This window comes from Oratosquilla oratoria, chromosome 4, assembly GCF_046742065.1.
Source record: "Oratosquilla oratoria isolate Oo_2021 chromosome 4, ASM4674206v1, whole genome shotgun sequence".
Lineage (NCBI taxonomy): Eukaryota > Metazoa > Arthropoda > Malacostraca > Stomatopoda > Squillidae > Oratosquilla > Oratosquilla oratoria.
In genome coordinates, this window is record NC_134780.1 from 46,534,730 (window position 1) to 46,560,570 (window position 25,841).

Consider the following 25,841-nt stretch of genomic DNA (forward strand, 5'->3'; position numbering starts at 1 on the left):
TTTGCTCTTCCTTGCTACTTTCCTTATACTTTATTCCATACAGTGTTATTTGTACAATCATTCCTTCATGTTACTACATACTAAAATTAGATAGTAAATACTTCACATACATACATATACCAAAGGCTTTTTTCCCCCTTACAGGGGAGGTGGCCAAAAGACAAAGGCATAAAAACCACTCCCACCCATTCCATCTCCTATATGCTCCACTCCCCTCTTCCCTCCCTCTTATCTTGGGATGACAGGTCATCCCTGCATCTTGTCCACAGCCCTGGGTCAGAAGCAGTGTTGCAAGACACAGCACATTCACAGCAAGGCCACTTCATTAATTCTGCAACCCCCCTCATCAGAAAAGAAGGCGGGTGAGAAATCCCTTCAGGCTGCGTCAATACATACTTCACATGCAACAGTTTAAAATTTCTTCCCAGAAAGATATAAGGGAGGGCCTGAGTAATGTTGCCCAACATAGCGGGGCAACACATTTCCTGTTGGTGAAATTAAAGGCAACAGTCACAGTATCACTGTTAATCAGCTACTTTGGATGATGAACAAGAACATCCTATTCTTAGCCACTGGCTCTTGTAGTAAAATTAATTGCAATCCAATTAGGAAAGTAATCATCAGTACATTGCAGGAACTGCCAGATTTAGTTTTAACCAGCTAATCTTCACATTCTAACTTTTTGTAAACAATGTGGATATATTTACATGCCCTGTTTTAATAAAAAGATAATTGCAAAATGACAGAGCTTTCAACTAAGTACTATATACATCCATACCAAAAGACCTTTTAACCCCCATATATGGGGATTGGCAGAGTTAAAACATATAACCAACCCACACTCATGCATAGCTCATTTGTTGCCCCTCCCAATTTAGGACCTTGTGGATGAAGTCATCCCTGCCCCTTGGCACATCATTCAGGTCAAAGGCTATGTGATAAGACTAACTTCTATATTTACATTAGTGTAATTATTTTCAAAAACATTATGAATAACAGAGAGCTACCTATTTTAAAGCAATTTCACAAGTAAATTCAATACATGTTAAAGCTCGTCTTCAATATGTGAAAATTTCATAACACATATGTATATGAATTATCCATCTCTCATTGGTGTAAAACATTAAGTACTTATTACTGGTGCCTAGTATACGTTTATTTCCTTTAAACTACTATTTGACAATATTTATATAGGAATCATATTGACATACATTTACATACAAAAACGTAGGTGTACAATATCACATTTATCACATATGCATTTGATACAGTCCCATTTTTTACAATATAAAACATGTTTTAAGATAGAATGTGCAACCTCCCTCTAGCTATTCATTCTCATGTATCCTATCCCTAAGCATACTGAAGAAGAGGGAAGCAGCCAAGGCAAAAAGTAACATCAGCTGGACAGCAGATTGTGAACATGTGAGGACCACTTTCTGTCTCTTGCCACTCTTCCTGGGACATCCTGATGGTAGTAGCTATAGAACATTGTTCCTGCTGACTAACTTCTAAATCTGACTGCTCCTGTATGGCACTTTTTTCACAAGAATCAGTAAATGACGAGTCTTTACTAGAGCAAGTCTGCCCTTGTTGTGGGTGATCGCCTTCAGTTTTCAAGTCTAATACTTCAATCACGTGGCTGTCATCGAAATCGTCATGACTGAAACTGTACAGTTTTCCATCCACTTGGCACACATTCACAGGAGCACTTCTGAACTGCCCAAACACATGAACCTTTTCTGAATCAGGACAGAATTTATACACCTTGTAGCTACATTGTTCTGTCAAAGAAAAAAGAAAACATGTAAAACTCATACCAAAAGAGCCCTTCCTCATGTATGGGAGGGATAGGGGCTACTCAAGACATACATACATACACATACCAAGGCCTTTTCCCCCTTACAAGGGAGGTAGCCAAAAAAACAAAGGCATAAAAATCATTCCCACCCATTCCATCCCCAATACACTCCACTCCCCTCCCTCTTATCTTGGCACCTCCTAGATGATGGGTCATCCCTGTATCTTGTCCATTGTGCTGGGTCAGTCTAAGCAGTCACAAGACACAGCACATCTACAGCAAGGTTGCTTCATTAAATTGGCGACCCCCTCCCCTCTCTGTCCCCTCATGCAGAAAAGGAGAAGACGGGGAGAAATCCCTTTGGGCTGTGTCAAATTTTTCTCACACATACTACCTCACCCCCCATCCCCCCACCCATTCCACCTCATGCATCACAATATCATCCATATACAACCATTCTCCATTCACCCCTGTCTTCTGTCCTCTCCCATCCTTCCTCAACAGACATTCCCTCTTCCCCAAAGCCCCTTTCACCCCATCCATCCATCTCATCCTAGGTCACCCTCTCATGTTCACTCCCTCCACATCTGCCTTCCATACCTCTTTTACTAGTCTTTCTTCACTCATTCTTTCCATGTGTCCAAACCATCCCAATACTCTTTCATCCATCCTATCTCCCAACTCCCTTGCCACCCTTGTTCTCCTCCTCACCTCCTCATTTCTCACTCTATCCAGCCTAGTAACCCCTATCATACTTCTCAGACATTTCATCTCAAACACATTCAAACTCCTTCTCTCTTCCTCTCTTATGTTCCATGTTTCTACCCCATACAGTGCTGTTGGCACAATCACTCCTTCACACAATCTCCTCTTAGCATCCATTCCCAAATGTCTATTTCTCATTACACTTTTTAATCCACCAAGGCATTTACTCGCTTCTCTCAATCTACATTCTACCTCCACCTCCACTCCTCCCTTTCCTGCAACATTCGCACCCATGTATCTAAAACTATCCACTTCCTCCAGTCGCTCTCCCTTAATGCTCACTTCCAGTCTGCTGCCACTTTCACCCCTTGTACATCTCATCACCTTACTTTTACCCACATTTATCTTCAACTTTCTTGTTTCACACACTCTCCCAAACTCTGTCACCAACTTCCTCAATCCCTCCTATGATCCTGCTACAAGCGCAGTGTCATCCGCAAACACCAGCTGGCTCACCTCCCACTTTTCTCCATTTTCTTTAACCATCTCCAACCCCTGACCCACCACCCTTGCATTTACCTCTTGCACCGCCCCATCCATGTATAAGTTGAACAGCCAGGGCGACATAACACATCCCTGACAAAGACCCATCCTTTACCTCAAACCATTCACTCTCTCCATTTCTAATCCTAACACATGCTTTACTACTCTCGTAAAAACTTTTGACAGCTCCTAAAAGCTTTCCTCCTATCCCATATATCTGCATAACCTCCCACAGTGCCTTCCTGTCTACCCTATCAAAAGTTTTTTCCAAATCCATAAAAGGCCAAAAAACATCCTTACCCTTTTCTATAGCTTTCTCACAAATCTCTTACAACAAAAATCTGATCTACGCAACCTCTACTTGTCCTAAATCCACACTGTTCATCACCAATTACTCCCTCTGTTCCTCTCCTAATCCTCTCAATCAAGATCCTCCCATAAGCCTTCCCAACTACATTCAACAAGCTAATCCCTCAGAAACTACTACACTCACACTTGTCCCCTTTTCCCTTGTAGAGTGGAACTATACAGGCACTCCTCCAGTCCTCTGGCACTCTACCCTCTCTCCAACAAACATTAAGTAGCCTCACCAGCCAGTCCACCATCACTCTACCTCCTTTTTTTTAGACATTCTGCATGGCATCCATCCAGACCAGGTGCCTTAGCTGCTCTCATCATCTTAACAACTGCCTTTACTTCATCCTTCCTTATTTCTCCTCCATTTTCCTCACTCATCACTCTTATTTTCTTAGCACTTCCCACTGCAACTACCTTTCCCTCCCTACCCTCCTTCACATTTAGCAACTCCCTAAAATACAAGTACTCTGCCTATCTCCCTCTTACTGCCTTCTCTTCCATTGTCATCTCACCATCTGCACCTTTTACCTTTTCTTCTCTATTTGATTCACCTCCTCTTCCTCTCTTAATTTCTTTCCAAAACATCTTTTTATTACTTTCAAAATTTTCTGTCATACTCTTAGCCCATTTCCCATCTGCTCTCCTCTTTGCCTCCTTTACCTTAAGCTTTAGTTCTCTTCTCTTTTCTTTGTACCTCTCATATGACTCCCTCATCCTATTTTGTAACCAAGCTGTGAAAGCTCCCTTCTTCTTGTCTATAACCTCTTCATTTCCTGGTAGTGAGAAGTGCGTAGAGGAAAGGGAGGCTTTTTGGGTAGATATAAATGAGTGCATAGAGAGATTAGGGAGAAATGTCAATGTAGTTGTATTGGGAGACCTTAATGCTAGGTGTAGGAAATGAACCAATAGATGGAGTGATTGGGAAGTATATAGTTCTAGGTAAAAATCGCAGTGGAGAACTGATGGTGGAGATGTGTCTTGAAAGAGAGTTGATGATAGCAAATACAGTGTTTAGGAAGAAAGTCAAGCATAAGTACACATGGGAGAGGGTGGTGGATGGAAGGGTGGCAGATACGAGCATTAATGGACTATATAGTGGTGACCAGGAGTATGGTAGGAAGAGTTAAGGATGTACATGTTCTAAGGGGAGAGAGTGGGGGAATATCAGATCAATTTCTGGTGGAAGGTAAATTGAGAGTGGAGAATAGGTGGAGAAAGAGGAAAAGGGCAGAAGGTAGGGAGGTACTTAGAGTGAACTGCTTAGATGAGAAAGAAAAGGAGAATGAGTATAAGAAGCTGAGAAAGGAGTGGGAGGGAGTGAAGGACAGGGTAGAACTAAGAGTGGAGGAGGAATGGGGATGATTCAAGGAGGGAGTCATAAGGTGTGCAAAGATGGTGTGTGGAACAAGAAGGACAGGAGGAAATAGAAGGAAGGGTAGTGAGTGGTGGGATGAGGAAGCAAAGAGGAGTGTAGAAGAGAAGATACAGTCTTTCATAGATTGGCTACAAATTAGGACGAGGGAATCATATGAGAGGTACAAAGTAAAGAGAAGGGAAGTTAAGCATAAGATAAAGGAAGCAAAAAGGAGAGCAGATGTGAAATGGGGTAAGAGTATGACAGAAATTTTTGAAAGTAATAAGATGTTTTGGAAACAAATTAAAAAAGGAAGAGGAGGCGAATCAAGTAGAGAAGAAAAGGTAAAAGGTGCAGATGGAGAGATGATAATGGAAGAGAAGTCAGTGAGAGGAAGGTGGGCAGAGTATTTTAAGGAGTTGCTAAATGTGAAGGAGGATAGGGAGGGAAAGGTAGTTGCAGTGGGAAGTGCTAAGAAAATGAGAGGGATGAGTGAGGAAAATGGAGGAGGAATAGGGAAAGATGAAGTGAAAGCAGCTGTTAAGATGATGAGAGCAGGTAAGGCACCTGGGTTAGATGGATGCCATGCAGAATGTCTGAAGAAAGGAGGTACAGTTATGGTGGACTGGCTGGTGAGGTTATTTAATGTTTGTTTAAGAGAGGGTAGAGTGCCACAGGACTGGAGGAGTGCCTATATAGTTCTGCTTTACAAGGGAAAGGGGGACAAGTGTGAGTGTAGTAGTTTCAGAGGGATCAGCTTGTTGAGTGTAGTTGGGAAGGCTTATGGGAGGATCTTGATTGAGAGGATTAGGAGAGGAACAGAGGGAGTAATTGGTGAGGAACAGTGTGGTTTTAGGACAGGTAGGGGTTGTGTAGGTCAGATTTTTGTGATAAGACAGATATGTGAGAAAGCTATAGGAAAAGGTAAGGATGTTTTTTTTGGCTTTTAAGGATCTGGAAAAGACTTAAAACAGGGAAGACAGGAAGGCACTGTGGGAGGTACTGTAGATATATGGGATAGGAGGAAAGCTGTTAACCCTTATTGCCCGGAGCACATATGTAAACAAAGCATTTGCTATGCGTTCATAAAAACAATGGATACAATGGCCCATACACTCACATTTTAATTTTATTTACAAATGTACTTGTTATTAAACATAATATGGATGATTATACATCAAAATAAAGCTTAGAGTCTGTATTTTCTTTTGATGAAAAGGAAACTAAGAAAAATTAAATTAGAATCAGAAATATCTTTAAGAACCGCGAAATTTAAACGGAGCCGAAATATCGTCATTAGGACTCTGTCGAACAAACCGATATCTCGGCTCTGTGTCCGATATGGGTTAAGAGCAGTCATGAGTTTTTACGATAGTAGTAGAGCTTGTGTTAGGATTAGAAATGGAGAGAGTGAATGGTTTGAGGTAAAGGTGGGACTTTGTCAGGGATGTGTTATGTCGCCCTAGCTGTTCAATCTATACATGGATGGGGTGGTGCGAGAGGTGAATGTAAGGGTAGTGGGTCAGGGGTTGGAGATGGTTAAAGAAAATGGAGAAAAGTGGGAAATAAGCCAGTTGTTGTTTGCTGATGACACTGCGCTTGTAGCAGGATCAGAGGAGGGATTGAGGAAATTAGTGACAGAGTTTGAGAAGGTGTGTGAAAGAAGGAAGCTAAAGATAAATGTGGGCAAAAGTAAGGTGATGAGATGTACAAGGGGAGAGAGTAACAGCAGGCTGGAAGTGAGCATTAAGGGTGAAAGACTGGAGGAAGTGGATAGTTTTAGATACTTGGGTGCGAATGTTGCAGGAAAGGGAGGAGTGGGGGTAGAGGTAGAATGTAGATTGTGAGAAGCGAGTAAATGCCTTGGTGGATTAAAAAGTATAATGAGAAATAGACATCTGGGAATGGATGCTAAGAGGAGGTTATATGAAAGATTGATTGTGCCAACAGCAATGTATGGGGCAGAAACATGGACCATGAGAGAGGAAGAGAGGAGTTTGAATGTGCTTGAGATTAAATGTCTGAGAAGTATGATAAGGGTTAATAGGCTGGATAGAGTGATAAATGAGGAGGTGAGGAGGAGAACAGGGATGGAGAGGGAGCTGGGGGATAGGGTTGATGAAAGAGTATTAGGATGGTTTGGACACATGGAAGAATGAGTGAAGAAAGATTAGTAAAAGAGGTGTGGAAGGCAGAGATGGAAGGAGTGAATATGAGGGGGCGTCCTAGGATGAGATGGATGGATGGGGTGAAAGGGGAATTACAAAAGAGAGGAATGTCTGTTGAGGAAGGACGGGAGAGGACAGAAGATAGGGGTGAATGGAGAAGGGTTGTGTATGGATGAGGCTGTGATAAATGAAGGGGGAGTGGGTGGGGGAGGGGGGGTGAGGAAGTGTATATGAGAAAAAAATTTGATGCAGCCCAAAGGGATTTCTCCCTATCTTCCTTTTCTGGATGAGGGGATGGAGGGGTCACTGATTTTATGAAGCGGCCTTGCTGTGGATGTGCTGTGTCTTGTGACACTGCTTCTGACCCAAGACAGTGGACAGGATGCAGGGATGACCCATCATTCAGGAGGTGCCAAGATAAGAGGGAGGGAGGTGGGTGGAGGGGAGTGGAATATGTAAGGAGTGGAATGGGTGGGAGTGGTTTCTATGCCTTTTTCTTTTTGGCTACCCCCCGTGTAAGGGGAAGTCTTTGGTATATGTATGTACCACTCACTATCCTTCCTTCTATTTCCTCCCATCCTTCTTGTTCCACACACCATCTTTGCACACTTTGTGAGGGGCTGGGGATAGGAGATGGCTGGGGAGAGTGGAGAGAGGTGGGAGATGAGCCAGTTGTTGTTTGCTGATGATACTGTGCTTGTAGCAGGGTCAGAGGAGGTATTAAGGAAGTTAGTGGCAGAGTTTGGGAAGGTGTGCAAAAGAAGGAAGTGGAAGATAAATGTGGATAAAAGTAAGGTGATGAGATGTACAAGGGGACAAAGTGGCAGCAAACTGGAAGCAAGTGTTAAGGGAGAGATGGAGGAAGTGGATAGCTTTAGATACTTGGGGGCGAATGTGGTGAGAAAAGGAGTGGAGGTGGAGGTAGAATGTAGATTGAGAGAAGCAAGTAAATGCCTTGGGGGATTAAAAAAATGCAATGAGAAATAGATATTTGGGAATACTCATGGTTGCTATGAAGAGATTGCATGAAGGGGTGATTGTGCTGACACTGTATGGGGCCAAAACATGGGACATAAGAGAGGAAGAGTTTAAATGTGTTTGAGAGAAAAATACCTGAGAAGTATGGTATAGCTAACTAGGCTGGATAGAGTGAGAAACAAGGATGTGAGGAAGAAAGCTGGGTGAAAAGGGAGTTGGAAGGTAAGGTTGATGAAAAAATATTGGGATGTTTTGGACACATGGAAAGAACAAGTGAAGAAAGATTAGTAAAACAGGTGTGGAAGGCAGAGGTAGGAGTGAACATAGGGGGTTGACCAAGGATGATATGGATGGATGGGGTAGTAGGGGCATTGTGAATGATGGGAATGTCTGTTGAGGAAGGATGGAAGATGACAGAAGATAGAGTTGAGTGGAGAATGGTTGTGTATGGATGATGCTGTGATGCATGGAAGGGAGTGGGTTGGGGATGGGGGTGAGGGAGTAAGAGTGAATGATATTTTGATGCAGTCTGAAGGGATTTCTCCCCATCTCCTCTTTTTCTGCATGAGGGGATGGAGAGGGGCACTGATTAAATGAAGTGGCCTTGGTGTGGATGTATTCTGTCTTACTGTATTGCTTCCGATCCAGGGCAGTGGGCGAGATGCAGAAGCCATGAAAAGAGGGAGGGAGGTGTGGTGAATGGGAGTGGAGTATGTGGGGATGAAATAAGTGGGCATGGATTTATACCTTTGACATTGGCTACCTCCCTTATAAGGGGGAAAAAGCCCTTGGTATATGTATGTATGTACATCCTTAAAGCTCTCTCTTAGAAATTTCAAATGTATCACTCAGCAAGAGGCATTTGGATTAAAAAGAAACAATAGATATACTCACCAATGAGATAGATATAATCCCCATAGGGTAAGGCAGCTCTGAAATTCTGGTTCTGGCACTGTGGAAGAGTTGAGGTCTGCCAATACCTACTTCCTGGGAAATACTTGAAGAGATGGGTATCATGATTGAAAACCCAAATCTGATTGTTGTATGCACAGGCTGCTCCACTCCCTACTGGTTGTGGCAAAGGTGGACATTCAGTCCACCTTCCTATACAAAAGAAAATAACACAAATTCATTGTAAGACCCAACACTGATTGGCTAACAGCATCTACCCCTCATTTTCTTACATGAAAAAAGCTGTAACTATTCCCCTCCTCTTCCTATTGTATCTATCTGTATACCAACTCTCTAATCCAGAATGGAGACCAGGTGCCAACCCCTCAGTGCATGTAATTAAGGAGGTGGGGTATATTGTATCCAATTTGATGTCAGCATTGGAGCTTGAGCAACTGCCTTACATCTTCTTGGGGTGGAGTCATCCTCTTTTCTGCTGTCTTGACTCATGGTGTAGCTGTTTGCAAAATGGACACTGCAGATTGATTGATCTATGTACCAAAAGGCCTCTTTTCCCTTATAAAGGAAGTAGCCACCCAGAACATGCACCCATCCTCCATTGAAGAACATATGAGTGGCATTTCACCCCATCACTTGAGATGATGAAAAGACTTGGAGAACTTAAATATGCAGCAGTGGTATAGTCTCAAAAAGGAAAAGAAAAAATACTGACTTGTATAAATATAAAGAGAACAGAGAGAGAAGAGAATTGGTGAGACATATTTTCTGTTTGCTCATGATAATTCTTCCTTCCCCTATATTTCTCTATCTTTGTGACTTACATATTATACATATCAACATAGTATATAGATGAATACCCAAAACATTGGTTGGGGCTTGGATATCTATCCATCAGTATCTAGCCAACTGCAGTACCTTTGATTAATCTTAACTAAGACTACACCAGAAAAGATGACCAATAATATAATTACTAAAGATACCCTTTTCCTTTTATAATTTTGTTCTACCGGTGTTTTACTGTATATTTACATACACAAGAATACATATAAATACCAAATTGTGCTTTACAGGATGTAATATTATTTCTATGTACTATATCTATATACAAAGGATTTCTGCCCTTATAAGAGAGCCAGCAAGTCAAGGCATACACCCACTCTCACCCATTCCACTCCCATCTACCACCCTGGGAGTAATGCTGCTATGAAATAACTACCTTGAGTAAAAGCAGCAACGGCTGCAACACCACTGTACGAGAGAAGCCAAACGCAGAGTATGGGATCCAATGTATTAAATGTTTCACCCAGCAGGGCTTCTTCAGAAGCCCTGCTGTGCGAAACATTAAATACATTGGATCCCATACTCTGCGTTTGGCTTCTCTCCTACAATAACTACCTTCATTTGTAACCACATGAATGCTAATATACCGAGTATTAAATTACCTCTTGATGTGTCAAAGGAATCCACAGAGTCTTGAATAATTCTGTATTTGCCATACCCTCCAATAAGGTATATTATATCATCCAAGACACAAACCATGTGGTGACGACGAGGTCTTGGTAAACTATGAATAAATAAAAAAAGAAAGAATTAGTCCAACAGTGTATATACATAAATCCTCCTTTACTGGAGTTTTGGAGGGATGACTTACTGTTCAAAAACAAATCGAGAAAGCACATACGTATCCTCTTTGATCCATTTTCTCCTGGTTTTGTCGAAGCACCACAATGCCTTATTCCAATTGCTGTGCCCCAACATATATTCTCCACCCGTGACATAGATGTAGGGACCTAAAACAATCATCTTAATTTTATTTACTTATTATGGCTGATTGTTCTTTCTGGAATCTATAAAAACTTATGAAGCATATTACAAAATACATAAAACAAGTATACATACAAACACACACACACACTTCAACGAATGGACGGCTTAGAAGACGTTCTGAAGAGAATTGAAGTTTGTGGATCCCAACGCAAAGAGAAGTGCCTATTGTATTTACAGGGAGGGGGGGAAATTGCTCGTGGAGTAGTAGGAAAGTAGGGAAAGAGGAAAGGGGGAGGGATTACTGAGGGAAATGGAAGGAAATGAGAAAGGAGTAGACTTGGCCCAGGCAGACAGGCGAAAGGTAAACAAAAGGCCTCCCGATGATGATGAAATGTCTAATAAAAATGTAAAGATTAGAAGTATAGACAAGAGCAATACAGTAGAAAGTGATGAGAATATTTTCCAGGGATTTAAAGAAGGAGGGGGGACCCCCCCCCCCCGACTGACAAGACTAGAAGAGAAGGTCGATAAGATGATCGAGGACTTGGAGCGTAGGTTCGGTCATGTTGACAGTATTATACGAAGAGTGGAAAAATTGGAAGAACTAGAGAGGGCGAACAAAAACTTAACTAAGGAAATTGAAGAATTAAAACAACAGTTAAAAGAAGTAAAAGATGAGAATAAAGTCTTAAAGGAGAATAATAAGGAGAACAAGGAGGGTTGGAAAAAAATTCATGAAAATAGCAAGGTTGCATTCACTGACATAATCAGACAGCAAATGAATGAACAAACTGAAAACTCAGTTATTAAAGTGATGAGACAGAAGGAGAATATAGTAAGAGACTTAGCAGACAGATAGAACCACAAGAATCAAAGAGGAAAATGAAAAAGTAAGAAATTTACTAGAATTAGTTCAGGAAGATGAACCAGAAATAATGAAACAAATCGAAGAGAAATTCAGGCTAGGGAAATATAGTACAGACAAGACCAGACCAATCAAGATTAAATTCAGGTCACAAACTACGGCTGAGAATATCTTATCCAAAACAGGGAAACTAGCAACAAGTGAACAATATAAAAAGGTATGGATAAAAAGGGAAATGAATAAAGAGGAAAGAGAGGAAGAAAAACAGAAAAGACTTGAAGCAAAGGAAAAAAACGAGATAAGAACGGAGTCAGAAAAAGAGAGATTCTATTGGAGAGTAGTGAATATGAAACTAAAGAAAGTCGACATACAAGAGAAAAACAAAAGGGAAACAGAGAACACAATGGAAGTGGCAGAAAACTAAGAGTGTCTTACACAAATATAGATGGATTAATAACAGGATTGAATGAACTGAATGATTATTTGAAAGAAAAAGAACCAGACATAATAGGAATTGTAGAAACAAAATTAAAAGGTCCACTACCACCCAACAGTGTAGGACATGATGCATATAATTATTGGATTAGAAACAGAGTGAAAAAGGAAGGGGGTGGAGTTATGTTCCTGACTAAGAAGGATATAAACATGAAGGGTGTCACATATGGAAAGAATACAGTAGAGATGATAATGATGGAAGTAGAAGACAGAAATAAGAAGAACAGAAAGTTTGTGATAAATTATGTGCCCCCAAAAACAGCCTCATGGGAAGAGAGTGAACATAAAAGTATGTTAGAGGACACAAAGATAACATTAAACAAGATAATGGAAGAGGGAGGAAAAATAGTTATGATGGGCGACTTTAATTGCAAAGAAATCTGCTGGGAAGAAATGACAGTAAAGGGTGGAGACGGCTCATGGGGAAACGCTCTACTCGAGATGGTTACTGACCATACAATGACACAATGGATACAGGAGAACACTAGGTATAGAAATGAAGAAGAGCCATCGAAACTAGACCTAGTAATTACATCCGAACCTAGAATAGTGGACAAAATTGAATATAAAACACCAATAGGTAAAAGTGACCACATATTGATTGAACTGGAACTTAATGAAGAAAAATATATGAAAAGAAATGAACAATACAGAAAAGGAAGAATGATGTATGAAAAAACAAACTTTGATAAAATAAGAGAATTCTTTCAAAAGGAAAACTGGGAAGAAATATACAAAGAAGAAACAACAGTAGAAGAGAAATGGAATATTTTGACAAAAATTTACAAAAAAGGAGTGGAAAAGTATGTCCCAAGACAAAAACAAGAAAAAGAATATGTAAAATGCTGGTACAACAAAAGCTGTAGGGAGTTAAAAGACAAAAGAGACAAAGCCTGGACCAGATGGAAAAAAGACAGAAGACCTGAAAAATGGAAAATATATACCTGCTATAGAAATGAATATGTACAAATGTGCAGAGAAGAAAAGAGAAAATATGAAAAAGATATCATAGAAAAGTGTAAAGATCAACCGAAACTATTCTACAGATTTGTAAACAATAAACTGAAAAACAAACAGGACTTGGAGAAATTAAGACAGGAGGGAGTTGAATACACTGAGGAAATGGAAATGGCGGAAATTATGAACAAACATTTTAAATCAGTGTTTGCAAGTGAGAACATACAACCTGAAGAGAACGAATGGAAAGAGAAAGTCCCCCCTATGGAAGAAATAGAAGTAACAAAGAATGAAATATTAACACACTTGAGTAATCTTGATGTCAGAAAATCGCATGGACCAGATGAAATAGCAAACTGGATACTAAAAGAATGCAGGAATGAACTGGCAGACAAAATACATAGCATACTAAATAGTTCCTTGAAAGAACTATTTACAACCATTCTCCATTCACACCTATCCCCCACCTGACAAATACTCCTCTTGCATCCAATGCCCCCTTCATCCTGTTTATCCACCTCATTCCTGATCACTGCCTCAACTTCACTCCTTCCACTTCCACACCACCCCTGATAGTCTTTCCTCACACATTCTTTCCACATGCCCAAACCATCTCAGCACTCCCCAAATACCCAAAGCTCTCCACTTTCTCTTGCCCACCCTTTAACCACATCAGTACAATGACGCCTATGTAGGCGTCATGAGGCACGAGAGGGTATGTGAAGATGCTGGCATTGTCATCTTGATTACACATATTTTTTGTGGTTGTACACGAATTACTCTCGGACTCTGTGAACTGGTTTGATCATGTTTTCTGAGTTTATTATTACTCAATTATCTGTCTCACTATAAAATCTTGACCATTGCACCTCCTTCCTCTCCTACACACACACACAATGCTATTCCCAACTGCTCTTTTTGTTCCCCTCTTAATCCTCTCAATTAGCACCCTACTAAACAGATGGATCCCTCTAAAATTACTACATTCATACTTATTCCCTTTTTCTTTGTAAAATGCATGTGTAATTGCACTCCTCTTCACCAGTACATTACATTTCCTTAGAGACGCATTTAACACTCTCATCAGCTATTCTATTATAACTACTCTTCATCAGAAAACATACAATTGTCACCTTTATTATATTAGCAATCAGTAACATTGCAATGTAAAGTAAATGGTGAAGGAGGCTGAAAGAGAAGCTTCCTGGAGAGAAAGAAGATTGTGAAATTGAGCAAAATCAGATGCTGTACAATGGAAATTTTCTTTACCATGAACCTTGATTAACTGGAATCAGCCTCGTCTTATTCTAATAAATCAAGTGCCTACTGTATGGATTAAAAGAAAGACCATTCCTAGCTGGGAAGCATCAGGAAGTTTCTCTTCCAGCCTCAATCTAACAATACCCAAAGAAGAAAAAGAACAATAACTACTCTCCTGAATAGTGGGCAATAATAAATATGACCTAAGTCCACAATTAATGTTCTATATGTGGCTACTTGAAGAAAGCTATAATTATTTTTTATGATAAATCTGAGATAAAAATGGACCATCTAACTCCTTTTATAATTCCAATCATACATCTTATATAAAGTTTACTTGGTGACAAACGATTCACATATTTTAGTGATAGGGACAACACAAGAAAATTCCAATGCAAGAGATAAAATTAAATTTATTGTAAATTTCAAAGCAGAGAGTAACTACTAGTACTGAGTATTCATAATCTATCTATATACCAAGGGCTTCCTTCCCATCCACTACCCCTGTTTCCCTCTATCTTAGCTCCTCATGGATAATGGGTGATCTCTCTCTTTCCCACTACCCAGGTTGGAAGCAATGCAGTAAGACACAGCACATCCATGGTAGGGCCACTTCACTTACATGACAACCCCACCCCCCTTCCTGTCCCCTCATGCAGAAAATAGAGAAGACTGGGAGAAATCCCTTCAGGCTGCATCAGAATATCATTCATACCATACATAAAGTTAACAATGAGAAGGTTAAAACTTTAATACAAATACCGACAAAAGAGCGATCTTCCTTAAAGTAATCAAACTCACCTACAGAACACAGCTGATAACCAGAACAACTCACTGGTCCTTCATATAATTTGTCGAGTACAACTTCCACTTGAATTTGCTTGGTTCTCCAGTTGTATAAGTAAACAACAGGCATCAACTTTTTGTTTCTTCTACTCACTGATATAGAATCTTCATCTTCATCGTCACTGGTTTTTAGTTTTTTCTTAAATTTTTTGTTTTCTTGAAACCCTACTACACATGGAAGAAATGGAAGCTTTCTTGATGGCTTACTTAAACACTTTATAGCATCTTTTCTTATGCTTTTAACAACATCTTCATCTTCAGTCTCTGGGTCCTCCAAAACTGAGTTTAAGTCTTTTATACACTTAACTGTTCTTTTGAGTCTCTGAACATATTCTAATAACTGTACTATTTCACTTTGTGCACTTACTACAGGGTAGAACAAAATATTAGAAATGTCATTTACTGTAAGTCTGTGAAAATCTAGGCAGGTGATTAATTTCTTTAAATGTTCTGTTCTCTCCAGTTCATCATGCTGAAAGTGACAAACAAATTGTTTGAGAACATGTTATATGAATGTTACCATCTAATTTTTTACATGAATCCAGTATAATGCACTATCTGTATGAAAAAGAGTACCTCAATCCATTTATCTATGGCTTCCCACACTTTCCACTCCCCTTCTTTGCCTGCATTTAGAGCTTCGTCACTTAAATAATGAGTCACTTCTGAAATGTTAAAACAAACAAATGTTGCCATAATTGTTCAACATATATAGGGATAGGGTAGAGAAGACAGTAGATGCAAGAAGCAGGGATTTGTAGTGTGAGTAAACGGAAAGGGAAGCAAGTCAGTTGTTGTTGTCGATTATACTGCACTTGTAACTGAGTAGGAGCACAGATTGAAGCCACAAGTGGCGGAATTTGAGAAGGCATGTGAGAGGAGAAAGATGAGAGTGAATGTGGACAAAAGTAAGGTCTATCTATCTGTATACCAAGGATCTCTTCTCCCTTATATGGGAAGTAGCCAGGTGAGGCATCCACCCACTCTCATTCACCATTCATTGTTTCTGTCTCATCTTAGTTCCTCATGGATGATAGGACATCCCTATCTTCTGCTCACTGCCTGGATCATAAGCAATGCAGCAAGACACAGTACATCCACAGCAGGGCCACTTCATTCACATGACAACCCTCCCTTCTCCTCCCCTCATGCAATAAATAGAGAAGATGGGGAGAAACCCCTTTGAGATGCATCTAAAGTATCCATTCTTCACTTGCACCTATTTCCTGCCTTCTCCTAAGCAGAAATACCCCTTTTCCTCAAAACCTCTTCCACCACATGGCCTGCATGGAGCAATGGGTAGTGTTTCTGCCTTGGAATGCGGAAGGTCCAAGTTTGATCCCCAGTCAGTGCAAAAAATACTTTCATAACTTTCCTATCTCTCTCCGCAATGGCAGACATCACAGGTACAGTAGATCAGTGTCACATATCCTAGCACATAATCAATATGGTCATGCTGATCACACTGATTTCAAACTCCATTCACAATCACAGCCATTACAACATACCAAAGAAACTTCAAATGCACTTCTGACCATAGCCTACATAAGGTGGCCTGTCCCCAGACAGGCCATGGTGTTAACACCAAATTTACAAGACAAAACCCCATCCACTCATCTCATTTTTGGTCATACACTCAAATCTAATTATTTCACCTCCACTTTCCACATTCTTTTCCTACGCGTTCTTCACTCATTCTTTCCATGTGTCCAAACCATCCTAATAATCTTTCATCAGGTTTATCATCCAGTCCCTTTCTATCCCCACTCTATTCTTCATTTCTCACTATCCAATCTTGTGACCCCCATCATACTTCTCAGACACTTCATAACATTCAAACTTCTCCTTTCTGCCTCTCTCAAATTCAAAGTCTATGCCCCATACAGTGTTGTAGGCACAATCACCTCTTCATATAATCTTCTCTTTGCATCCATTTCCAGATGCCTATTTCTCATAACACTTTTTAATCCCCCCAGACATTTACTTGCTTCCATCACTACAGTTTGCCTCCATTTCTTAATATATGTAACCCTAAATAATTAAAACTATTCACTCTCTCTAACCTCTCTCCTCTAAGATTTACTTCCAACATACTGCCACCCCCTCCCCTTGTACATCTTATAATACAGATAAATTAAAGGCAAAGAACACAAATGTCATTACTGGTTACTGTGGGGCTGCAGGTTTTCAGACAGGAAAATTCAATTCATCAATTATCATTCTTTTCACATTTCTTTTTTTTTTAGTTGTAACAGACCATGGCTACCTAATATCTTTATGTATTCAATCAACTACTTGAACATACCTTCAATGCTAAGCTGCAGAAAACAGTTGGATTGAACAACATCATTGAACCTCCAGAGAGCAAACAGAAGAGCTGGCTGTGCAATGTGTAACAACCCCAGAGCATGGGTGGTGTGATACACTTCTAGGCAGAGATCAACACTTATTGATGCTGTGATAAAAGTCTCACATTCCTTTTGCACCCTTGGAAACTTAAATAAAATGGGTAAAAAATACTGTTCAGTGCACTCCAGTTAGACATTTAATATGTCATATGAGAATTTTAATTACTGCCAACATATAGGTTTAATGTTATTTCATTATAATGTATATCAAATATCCTCCTCATAAAATCAAACAATTAATAAACATCTTTTAACATATATTCCATAAATTAAAAACCACCTAATATCATGTTCCTTTGGAGCCTCCCCCCCCCATCAAATCTATATAGAAAATAGTGCAGCATATTCCAAAAAATCTTCAAAACTCACCTGAAGCATTGCTGAAGTCTGTAGCAAGGACAGCACATTCTCGCTACAAACAGAATAGGTTCCTGATTTTACATAATCCAGCAACACTGACACACAGTTGGCATCTATTCCCTTGAAAATGTAAATATATGAGCTATAGAAACAAAATCCTTGTAAAACAAGATAGATAATCAATGGATTAATGGATGAAGCTTTCACTATGCTAAAGAACTCAAGTATTATCAATCTTTTGCCCTGGGTTTCTCTTGCAGGAGGCTCATGGTTTCCAAGTAACTGGCAACAGCCACTGCATCAGCCCAGAAGTCACTAAAGGAATATGTGTTGTTGTCTGGGTATGGTTAGGGTGGGGCAGTGTAAAATAAGGTGTTCAGTTTGTTGTAACAATATCTGCAGATCAAGGATTAGTCTGCACAGTTACACGAGATGGCATCAGTGACAGCAGAGATGACATCCTCACCCATTATCATCATTACCATGGAACAAAACAGAAGTCGTCTTCGACCAAGTGAAGGGGCAACTATAAATAAGTAATGGCTGTACCAGAGGCACTTTGCTTTGTTGTCAGGCCTATTCTGTGTTTTTGTATTGTCTTAGTGCTGAACAGCAACATGAATGCAGTCAAGCTAGTGTGGTTCTTGCTTCTCTTGTGAAGGATTTTTCTATGGGGCTAATGTCTGGAGAGGTTTGATGGAAAAGGGTCTTCAGTGGTAGGTCTTGTAGTGATCTGGGTGTGAATGTGTTTTTGTATGGATATGTTGTGTGGTGCAGCTGGAAAACTGTAGATGTTTGAGTAATATACTGTTAGTATTTACCTAGTTGTATTATATGGGAAGGGAGCTATGCTTGTGGTGACCCGTCTTTGTATCTTTCAGCATCAAGTTTTTTTTTTAATTCTTGAATAGTGTTTGCACACACTGTTGCCTTATCTAATTTATTCCAGGTATCCACCATTCTGTGTGGGAAGCTATTCCTTTTCAGATCTCTTCCATGATTATCCTTTATGAGTTTCTTTTCATGTCCTCTTGTTTTTCTGTTGTCCCACTTTAATAAATCATCTCTATCTAGGATTTCCATTCCTTTCATAATTCTGTGGACAGTCAGTAGATCTCCTCTTTCTCTTCTTTGTTCCAGAGTTGGTAGTTCCAGTTTGGACAATCTTTATTCGTATGTCAATTTGGAGAGTGTTGGTGCCATCTTTGTATTCTTTCTAATTTCTTTATATTCTTTTTAGTACTGGGTGTCCATAGTGTTGCAGTGTACTCCAATTTTGGTCTTATCAGTGTAACTAATCTTTTCTTAATCATCTCCTCATCCAAATAGTCAAATGCCACTTTCATTGATCTTAGTAGGTTGAAGGTTTCTCCGACTATTTTATTGATATGTTTGTCCGATGACATGTCTTTGCTGATTAATTATTACACCTAGGTCTCTTTCTGAGCTCACTTTTTTTATGTCTTCTTCACCAATTTTACAATTTCTCAATATTCTATTTTTACTTTTTCCAAACTCCATTATACACTCTTGATGTTAAAGTTCTCACTTTTGACTCCATTTCCAGATTTTATCTAGGTCTATCTGTAATGGTTCACAATCTTCCCCTGTACTTACTTTCATTAGTATTTTTGCGTCATCTGCGAAGAAGTTCATATAACATTCCACACCTTCATCCATGTCATTTATATATATGGCAAACATGATTGGAGCCAATACCGAACCTTGAGGGACACCACTTATCATTTCTTCCCAAGTCGAGTATTTATCTCGCTGGCTGAGCGGGTTAGGGCATCATTCTTTGAGGCGAAGGTCGAGGGGATGGTGGTTCGAATCCTGTCACCAGTGAAATTGAATGAAGGGCATGGTTCATTAAATTCCACACTACAAAGTCCTCTGTTAGGGGCACCATCCTAGCCTTCCAATGGGAGGAGTTTGTGACGTTAAACCATATCATCTTTATTTTCCTCCCAGCCAAGAAGTTTTCCATCCATTCCAATAATTTTCCTTTGATGCCACCTATTGATTCTATTTTTCTTATTAGTTTTTTATGTGGTACTTTACCAAATGCTTTTTGTAGATCTAGAAAAACACAGTTTGCCCATCCATCCCTTTCTTGTATTATTTCTATTAGTCTCAAGTAGAAGCAGATCAAGTTTGTTGTACATGATCTTCCTTGTCTAAATCCAAATTGATTTGGATTCAGTATACAGGTAAACGTCGACTTACGATGGCATTAGGTTTCGATAGAGCCATCGTAAGTCGATCCCCAATTTGTGTATCACTCTGTTCCGTGGTCACTGTACCTAGCCTACCTGTATATTAACCACCAGAGATACTGAATATAGCCTATTAAACATGTACAGTAGTTTATTTAATTATTTTTATCCTTTTTACCATATTCAAACACTATAATATGTATTTTCAGTACGGACCTTAAATCTCGCGGGCAGCAGCCAATGCCAGCCGTACGACGTGACATAATAATACTCGCATCATAAAATATAGTCACCGCTTATATCGATCGTTCTCTCTTTCACCCGCGAATTTTGAAAACCACAGAGAATGGGATTCAGGGCACATTTGAGAGAATGTAAAAACACAGGGGCGACTACAATAAATATAATCAAGACGCCGATATGGCAGCGTCGCGAATCCACTTGCTCCTCATGACGCCTACGTGTGCGGCACCGTATGGAAGGGGTTAAATTATCATATCGTCGTCGTCGTCATCGTAAGTCGCGGCCATCGTAAGTCGACGTTTACCTGTATTTTTTTCTTCCAGATGTTTAACCCATCTACTTTTGATAACTTTTTCACATATTTTTGCTATTGTGCTTGTAAGGGAGACCAGTCTGTAGTTAGTTGGATTTTCCTTGTTCCCTCCTTTATATATTGGTACAATATTTGCATGGGTGAGTGTTTGTGGATTTATGACCTTGTCTTTGGCTACCTCCCTTGCAAGGGGGAAAAAGCCATTGGCATATGTATCTATTTACCTAGTTGTATTATACGGAAAGAGAACTATGCTCGTAGTGACCTGTCTTTGTATCTCTCAGCATCTAGTTTGTTCTTAAATTCTTGTATAGTTTTTGCACACACTGTTGCCTCATCCAATTTGTTCCAGACATCTACCACTCTGTGTGGGAAACTATTCTTTTTCAGATCTCTTCTATAACTATCCTTTTTGAGTTTCTTTTCATGTCCTCTTGTTTTTCTCTTATCCCATTTCAATAAATCATCTCTGTTGAGGACTTCCATCCCTTTCATAATTCTGTAAATGGTCAGTACATCTCCTCTTCCTCTTCTTTGTTTCAGGGTTGATAGTTCCAGTTTGGCCAATCTTTGTTCATATGTCAATTTAGAGAGTGTTGGTGCCATCTTTGTCATTGCTCTTTGAATTCTAATTTCTTTATATTCCTCTCAAATCAATATGTTCTATTAGTTTGAATCCTGTTAGTATATGGTCACTCTTCCTAATTGGTGTCTTGTATTACATTTTATCCACAATTTCAAGCTCTGACATGTATGTGTATGCATGTGTGTGTATGTGTGTATATATATATATATATATGTATATATATTCAACGCAGAAATGCTTCTGACCCTAGTTATTCGCTGTGTCTTCTGCAATAAAGACCCAGGGTAACAGATTTACTGAATGACCTCACATACAATGACAACAATGTTTTTGCACTAATCAGTTAGGACATACAAATTTTAATAACCTAATACAGCAGTTAATGTTACTATTTTGCAAACTTTAATACCTCCTCTCTGACACATTCATTCTCTTTATACACCCATTTCCTCCTCTTTCACAGCAGGAGTAACAACAAAATTCTCAAAATGTGTAACCTTAAGTTCAATCCTTTTCTTCCCCTTTTCTCTGAAGTTTTCTGAGAACATTGCACGAAAATAGTCACTCTTCTCAATGAGCTTCTTTCGGCTACAAAGAAACTCTTGACCATCTACAAGGAGAGTAACGGCATCACTTCCCTCTTCCATTATTTCCTCTGAAACAATAAAATACTGTACTTTACTATCTGGAAACCTTTATTCATCAGTCAACTTATCTACATGTATGAAATTACTGACATCAATATATGAATGGAGAGAGGGTCATGTAATAAAACAGGAAAAGATACATATCAGATGGATATTAAAAAAAAACATTTTCCATATATTGTGTCAATCTATGGAACAAATTAAAGAATAGAATAGTTAAATCTAAAACCATAAAAACAGGCTAAGTCTGAATTATATATATATATAAAAAAAAAAAAATATATATATATATATATAATATATATATATATATATATATATATATATATATATATATATAGGGAGCCCATGAGCATAGTTCTGTTTCTATAAATTTAGGCAAATATGCAGATCTATTCTGTCAATGCAGTAGATTGCATTAACAGAAAGGATCTGATTAAAGATGGGAGGGTTTTACAAGGTCATGGGAGCAAATTAAGAAAGACTACATATCTAAATGATGCGAAGAAATAAAGTTTTCCGTATACTGTAGGTGCATAAATGCTTGAAATAGCTTAGGACGTGATATAGCCCAAGCTAAAAAAATACACAAGTTCAAATCTAAATATAATTGGAAACCAAGGATATAGATTACGTTGGAACTGTACATGAATTTGAGGCTAGGTTTGACAAAAAACTAAAGAATAGGAGACAGGATCCAATGAGCATTGTTCCTTTCCTGTATATCAAAATTACATAAATACAGATCACAAAAACACTCCTTAACAGACTGCCAAATTCTATACTTCATCAAATTCCCTTCAGAAGCAAGATGAACACCAGCTTCCCAATGTTCAGGTCACTTACTACCCTTCACTGAAACAACACAAACACAGAACCTGCCTAGCAAGAGGCACTACATGCAACCACAGCACAGGAAATGCAAAGTACATTATATTACACTGTCATAAACTTGCTCATTTCATAAGGGCTACAGGTCTTCTGCAGGAAAGAACCATGGCAACAGATGGACTGACCACATTACTGTCTCAACGAGACACCCAAAACAAGGTTTATGATTATGAAGCAGCTACCTTTATCATAGAGTAACCATAGTATGAAATGCTATTTTCACCATATAAATCCATATGGCTATGTTTTAGGGAAAAATAAATAAATAAATAAATAAATAAAATAAGTTAGGTATCTTCTGTTAGGCTATGTTACATTAAGTTAGGTTTTGTCAGACATTAGCTAGGATTTCTAAAATTCTTGTATTTCTATTGACAGGCTGCTGGCCTATGGTGCTAACAGAATAAAAAAAAAATTGTATTTCTGAAGAGAAAAAAATAATTAAATAATAATAATCTAAACACTACCACAGTGACTGTAATATCATCATATACAGGTCTGGCTTAAAACAACCAATCAAACCTTGCTCTCACCCATTCTGAAATTTGGATTAATGATGTGGAATGATCTGGTATTGTGTGTGTTTATATATATATATATATATATATATATATATATATATATATATATATATATATATATATATATATATATATATATATATATATATATATAACTGTAAGTAATCAATGGAAGGCAGCTGATGGATGATATACAACAAATCTGTTATTATCCTTTAGAATCTATGGTCTTATATGGCTTACAAAACCAGGGGTCACCAATTTAAGATCATCAAGCAGAAAATAGAAGCAGGTTCTTCAGCATTAGATTTATAGATGATGGAAAACCCTCCTTTCTATTGAGCTTTATCAGAGCTACTTCCACTGTCTTATTCAAGAAAGAACTGCTTCACTGTTGTGTAGCACAACAAATCAGTCCTTTTCTTTCCATTCCTAATGAGCATTCCATATATGAATCAGTTATGAAGTAATACACTGTATGATCTATACAATATGCAATGGCACAACTTCTGGTCTGCAATGGTACATAACTCCCATTCAACTCATTTATACTTATTCCCTGGATAAAGGAATGAGTCACGAGTTTTCCAACTGTTCAAGATAAAAACTTGATTCAGTTTCTGAACTATCTGTCTAATAGACAGGAGCCAACCAGATGGGCAAACTAAGACAGTCCAAGAAAAGGAAAATGTTATGTAATCACAACTTTGAGATGACAGTATACCACTGTCTAATAAACTATAACTTCAGTACGTTAAATATGCTGGTCTGGACTAAAGTCATAAAAGAGTGCCTCTAGCATTATCCATATGATTTCAAACATATGGTAAAAATACATCAAACAATGGACCTCTTTCAGAAGAGGAGTAACATCATTCAAGGCAGTAAAGAAGAAGTATACAAAATCTTAGCAACACCTGCAAACCTATCATACGAGGAGAGATTGGCTAAACTGGAGTTACCGACACTGGAGCAAAGAAGAGAGAGAGGTGACCTATTGACCATCTACAGAATCATGAAAGGCACAGAGATACTTGATAGAGAGAACTTACTTAACTGGGACAAAAGAAACACAAGAGGACATAGAAAGAAAATAAAAAAACATAGCTATAGAAAAGAACTGAAGAAAAACAGTTTTCCACATAGAGTTTTGGACACTTGGAACAAACTGGATAATGAAATAGTATGCGCAAAAACCATTCATGAGTTTAAAAACAAACTAGACACTGCGAGATACAATGGCGGGACATCACGAGCATAGCTCCCCTTCCCGCAAAATACAACTAGGTAAATACCTCAATAATATAGCTTATAGTACTACTAAAAACAAAACTACTACTGTGCTTGTCAAACAGAAGTAATTGCAATACAAGAGGAAAACATGAAACTATTAGATGGCTCAACAGACAGCCCAAAATGTAAACAAACCTCTTTACACAAATTTGAAGTCCAATTTTTCAAACATAGGGACTTGTAAAATGAAAAAAGGTAATAAATCAAATGTTTTGAAATTGGAACCACTGACTATGATGTCCATGTGTTGAGTATTTATAATATAAATAATTCAGCATGCCCAATGATGTCCCCATTTCAGGCAAAAGATTACCAGGAAGACTTCAGAAAAGATTGAAGACAATATAAAGAGTGATCTGGAGATGAGGAGGACAGTCGATTGGCAAGACTGTTGGAACATTGCACACGACAGAAAAATAGCAAGAACTTGTGTCAGCAGTCAGGCCTAAAAGAACTGCAACTCACTGAGGACCAATGAAGTAAATGAGTGGATGATGTCTTTAAAGAATAAGAACATGCACAGAGTGCAGATTATCTGCATATATTTATACTTCCTTGCATGTGTTACTTGTACTACCTAAAAGTAAATGAGCTTAATTATGTTCCTATTCATATAGACTACGAGGGCTTCATTCATGCACTCCCGATTTTGTCCCTCTTTACAAGTAAATTGAAAACTAAATGTTCTCATTTTTGGCACAATGATAAGAACTAAAGTTTTAAAGCAGCATTCATAATATAGACTGGGAGTCATGCAGTATGCACATAAATCTATATAATTTCAAATTAAATGAGTATGAGTATGAATAATTTCAAATTAAATGAGTATGAGTATGACCATGTTTATGAGGAAATACCAAATATTCAATCTATGGGTAAAATAGTACTGAAATACTAATCAATAGTTTTTTTTAGTTAAATGACAAGTAAGAAATACAAATTACTTGTGCTTTCAAGTAGAACACTTGTCACATTCACTTAAGATAAGTTATATTGGATGCACAAGTGACAACTGATAAGGTTCATTATCATTATCTGTATGCTTATGTTTTTCATGCCTCCTTCATAGCTTTTCACTCCTCTAGGTTGTATTTCACTAACAATTGCATCTTGCAGTAAACGCACAAGGGAAAACTAGTCAATTTTCCACCGGAAACTTATGTTTAAGCCTGGTAAGACTCAATCACATCCCTACTACGATCAACAACTATAGTCCGCTTTCTTTTGCTTGTTTTGGTATGGAGATGATTGCGGAACTTGGATCTGCGTGTTTATGAACTTGAGGCTGTCACAACTTCCAAGGGAGTACATATACATAGTTTATTTTCTGTTAACACTATTCAAGAGGACGG

At 38.6% G+C, this 25,841-nt stretch overlaps 1 protein-coding gene across 9 annotated transcripts; it reads right to left on the bottom strand.

The window, feature by feature from the left end:
• Positions 1-509: 509 nt before the first annotated feature.
• Positions 510-25,770, bottom strand: LOC143024854 (kelch-like protein 38). 9 transcript variants are annotated; one of them, XM_076184157.1, is made up of 10 exons: positions 25,591-25,770; positions 21,635-21,792; positions 17,786-17,828; positions 17,314-17,503; positions 15,585-15,673; positions 14,964-15,480; positions 10,500-10,608; positions 10,261-10,382; positions 8,801-9,010; positions 510-1,784 (listed from the first exon to the last, which is right to left on the bottom strand). In XM_076184157.1, the coding sequence occupies exons 2-10, from the start codon at positions 21,745-21,747 to the stop codon at positions 1,354-1,356; spliced, it is 1,824 nt and encodes a 607-aa protein (XP_076040272.1). In that variant the 5' UTR covers positions 21,748-21,792; positions 25,591-25,770; the 3' UTR covers positions 510-1,353. The 9 variants fall into 9 exon arrangements, with proteins under 9 accessions (XP_076040272.1, XP_076040267.1, XP_076040270.1 ...); XM_076184152.1 differs by having other exon boundaries at positions 17,786-17,896; positions 25,591-25,769; XM_076184155.1 differs by having other exon boundaries at positions 25,434-25,769.
• Positions 25,771-25,841: the final 71 nt, after the last annotated feature.